Source organism: Pundamilia nyererei, unplaced genomic scaffold (genome assembly GCF_000239375.1).
Source record: "Pundamilia nyererei isolate P.nyererei 1_Seehausen unplaced genomic scaffold, PunNye1.0 scaffold00036, whole genome shotgun sequence".
NCBI classification, from domain to species: Eukaryota; Metazoa; Chordata; class Actinopteri; order Cichliformes; family Cichlidae; genus Pundamilia; species Pundamilia nyererei.
In genome coordinates this window covers 2459835-2463713 of record NW_005187437.1, presented here as the reverse complement: position 1 = coordinate 2463713, position 3879 = coordinate 2459835, and the positions used below count along the sequence as shown (strand labels likewise).

General features: G+C 39.8%; 1 protein-coding gene across 4 annotated transcripts in view; it reads left to right on the top strand.

Moving 5' to 3' along the window:
* Positions 1-3505, top strand: part of camsap2a (calmodulin regulated spectrin-associated protein family, member 2a) — a 43167-nt gene extending 39662 nt beyond the window's left edge. For all 4 annotated transcript variants that reach the window (XM_005730310.2, XM_013910153.1, XM_005730309.2 and 1 more), the window contains 3 exons: positions 76-191; positions 586-704; positions 1187-3505. In XM_005730310.2, coding sequence (XP_005730367.1) covers positions 76-191; positions 586-704; positions 1187-1492 — 541 coding nt within the window. In that variant the 3' untranslated portion in view covers positions 1493-3505. The remainder of the gene's footprint in view (positions 1-75; positions 192-585; positions 705-1186) is intronic.
* Positions 3506-3879: the final 374 nt, after the last annotated feature.

Here is a 3879-nt window from a genome sequence, read left to right as displayed (position 1 = left end):
GTGTGTGTGTGTGTGTGTGTGTGTGTGTGTGTGTGTGTGTGTGTGTGTGTGTGTGTGTGTGTGTGTGTTTTCTAGGCCTGACTCTGCTGATGGTTTCCTGTCCCCCAGTCGCTCCAGCAGCAGGAATGGAGAAAAGGACTGGGAAAATGGATCCACCACCTCTTCTGTTACATCAAATACAGAGTACACTGGTAGGTTAACTCAGTACACGTCTTAGTTTATAGACACATATTAAAAGTGGCAAATATTCACAACATACAGTTGTTAAATTAGATCTTTGTTCTATCCATTGGAGATTTGTTTTTATTTATTTATTTATTTTTTATGTTGATCTCATTGTCTGAAGCTGGGTTCCCTTTTGTACTGATTGCAGTTCAAAGTAGTGATATAAACAGTTGTTTCTGATTCAAATAGCTCACATTCCTCTGTCAGACTAACTGGTAACCCTACCCTTAGCTATCGTCATACACGATTCAGCAGCAGAAAGAGTAAAACCAAGCAAACAAGTCTTTCCTTTGACATCACTGGAGTGGTTGCTATGGCAACAGTCCCATCCTGATCTCCCTGCCTCCGTCTTTCTTTCAGGACCGAGGCTGTACAAGGAGCCCAGCGCCAAATCTAACAAGCACATCATCCAAAATGCTCTGGCACACTGCTGCCTTGCAGGGAAGGTCAACGAGGGGCAAAAGAACAAGATTTTGGAGGTACATGTCCTTCATAACTATACTTACGGTTGCACTAAAACTGACATGGGACCTTTGACTCTCTTTGAGGTGTTTGTTTAGTGTACATTTTCATATAAAGTGGTCTTTAAATTCAGAGTTTTTGTAGATTTGCCTCTGTACACCATCACAGTGGATTTGAAACAATAAAGATGTGATTGAAGTGCAAACCTTTTGAAGACTATCCCACTTCTTTGCCTTGAGTAACTCTTGGCTTGCCTTTGCAGTATGTTTCATTATCCATTTGCACTGTAAGGCACTATCTGATTAGTTATGCAGCATTTGGCATAATCTCTGCAGAGATCATAGCCACTTCACAATTCATGTATCATGAGTGTTTTGTAAGCTGTATATCCTGTTGATATTTTAAGTCACAGATTTATAAATAGGAAAAAATATCTCAAGTGTCCTTAAGCATATGTCACCTGCTTATCTAACCACATTTACTCCCCTGATCTTGACAGGAAATGGAGAAATCAGAAGCCAACAACTTCTTGGTTTTGTTCCGAGATGCCGGATGCCAGTTTCGCGCTCTCTACACTTATTGCCCCGAGACCGAAGAGATCAACAAGCTGACGGGCATCGGCCCCAAGAGCATCACACGCAAGATGATCGATGGCCTCTACAAGTACAACTCAGACAAGAAGCAGTTCAGCCAGATACCAGCTAAGACCATGTCAGCCAGCGTGGACGCAGTGACAATCCACAACCACCTCTGGCAAACCAAGAAGCCAGCCACCCCTAAAAAAGTAGTGCCTGCCCAGTCCTAATGGGACTTGATACCCCGAACATTTCATTTTCCTTCTTTGAACATAACCAGTCTCGGTTAGCACTTCACTGTACATATCCATGAAGATTCAAACACCTGCAATGCCAGTTAGATGAATGCGTATTTATCTTTTGTTTTGTTTCTTCTCCTCATTGCATTCCCGTCCTTTATCCTTCATATTCGGACCAGAAGTGATAAGACTTTAAAGATCACGAACAGCTGGAATGTACGACACTGTCGAGGAATGATGTAAACGTAATCATGTCTGTGTTTGAAAAAGAGATTTGAGACATTGTGTGAGAGCACGTGTGACTGATGTTATGTGCCAAACATTAAAAGAAAAAAAAAAGGAGACAGTATGAATGCCGGGACATTTTACTCCGTACACTGAAGCTCTGAATGTTTTCAATTCATGTATAGATTGACTTTTGTTCGCTCTACCCTGTTGAAGTGTGGCCTTACGCACGTTTGTTTTAGTGTAAGAGTGAGTGTAAAGCGACAACCTCTTTTGTATTTGGAAGAAACCTCTTTTTTCTTTTCTCACCTGTGTGAGTAAAAGTTTGTACATTAAAGTACGTAAACTCCAAAGGGCCAAAAAAAACCTGATTGCATACAGCTAGCGTTAGCCACACAGGATACGTGTGTTCAGCTCAACAAAGCAAAGCGGTTCCAGCTTTTTCAGAACCCCTGTTTTTGAGGAAGTGATTTTAATGAATGCAGGACGTTACTGTAGATCACTGGTTCTCAACCTGTAGGTCAGGACACGTGCAGACAGTTTGTGCTGTACAATGTCAGTTTTCTGGTTTATTTGCATTGCTTCAGCCCAAAAGATCAGGAACCAGTGTTGTAGATCACCTCGCTGCTGGTTCACAGCAGGTTTGTGAACAAATGAAACTCCTCAGTATTATTTATTTTTTATTATGAAATGCTGCCGACTACAACTTGTAGGGTTCTTTGCAGTGTACTAAGATATTGTACAATCACACTCCTGGCCACTGGGATCAGGACTGATATCCAGGCTATAATGACACCTACAAAGTATTTCTCTTTATGTAACAATGAAATATTAACATTAAATTCAAGATGCACACTCAGACTCTTTATTATCATATCTGCACCCAGCTATAAGCCACTTTTGGCCCACCAAAATTAAGTAAGAATAGCTAGAATATAGCACATGCTAGATTTCTCATAGTTGCAAAAGATATGTTCTGTTATTTACAAGGTAAGTGATGCATCAAAATAAGTAGTTTCTCCCAGTTTATTAAAAAGGCCACATTATGAAGTGTTTGTGTCATTTTCAACATGTCTATGCGTCTTTTTCACCACAGAAACGGGTTCAACCTGAACAACTAAAACGTGTGTGTTAGCAGCATTTTTGTCCATCATCTAAATGCAGCACGTTGTGAATTTATAGTAACATTGTTATTTTGCTAGATTTATTTTTTTCTATTAACACTAGGATGAGATTCACACAATAATGCAAGGCAGAATAGGGCAGGTAGATCCTTGTTGCTGCATACGGGTAGAGTCTCGCCATTTGGTTTAACCGGCGTCAGCGTTGTGTTACTTTTGCCACTGAATGTCAAATCCAACACCATTTGCAGGTATGATTTCCCCCCCAAAAATAAATCTGCCAACGTGGTGCTTTGTTTTTAACTGGGGCGTGGGACGGGTGGGGGGGTATTTATGACCAAAAGAGACATGTATGTGTTTTTGAAATTGTAATCTAGTACGACTCGGGGAAGAAGTGTTTCAATGTTCTTTACTGGAAGGATGTGTCAGCAGAAAGCTCGGTCTGCCTGCATTTGGCTGTTTTAAGGCCAAGGTTAAAAAGAAGATTATTATTTAAACTGTAATGATATTGTGCAGTGTGTTCATGTGAGCAACTTATTCACTATGATGACTTTGTTTTTGTTTCGTCAGACGCTGTGCCCTCATTCAACATGTGGCTGAACATGTAGTGTCATTTTTCTTTTTCATTTTGCATTAAATAAAATAAAGCATGACATCAGCATGTCTGTGGTGTTGATTGCAAATGAGGGTATTTTTAAAAGGATATGCAAAGAGGGGGTTGTTAATAGAAGCAAACTCTTTTCATGGAAGGATAATATTTAACCATGAAACAGTTTTGGAAATATTAGTCGTAGGGTTCTTTCTTTTTTATATATATATTTCTAAGATATGGCACTGGACTATTGGTGTTTTCAAAGGGTTTCAAAGCCCAACCTGGTTAATTAGGGTCATTCCATCTGAAATCATCATGGGCCATTTGCATAAATGTTATGGTCCAAATTCTTTGGTTTGTGTTTTCCCACTTTGAAATCTGAGGCAATGTTGGAACATGAATATTTCCAAACCTATTAAAGATAATGTTCACTGGTCTTC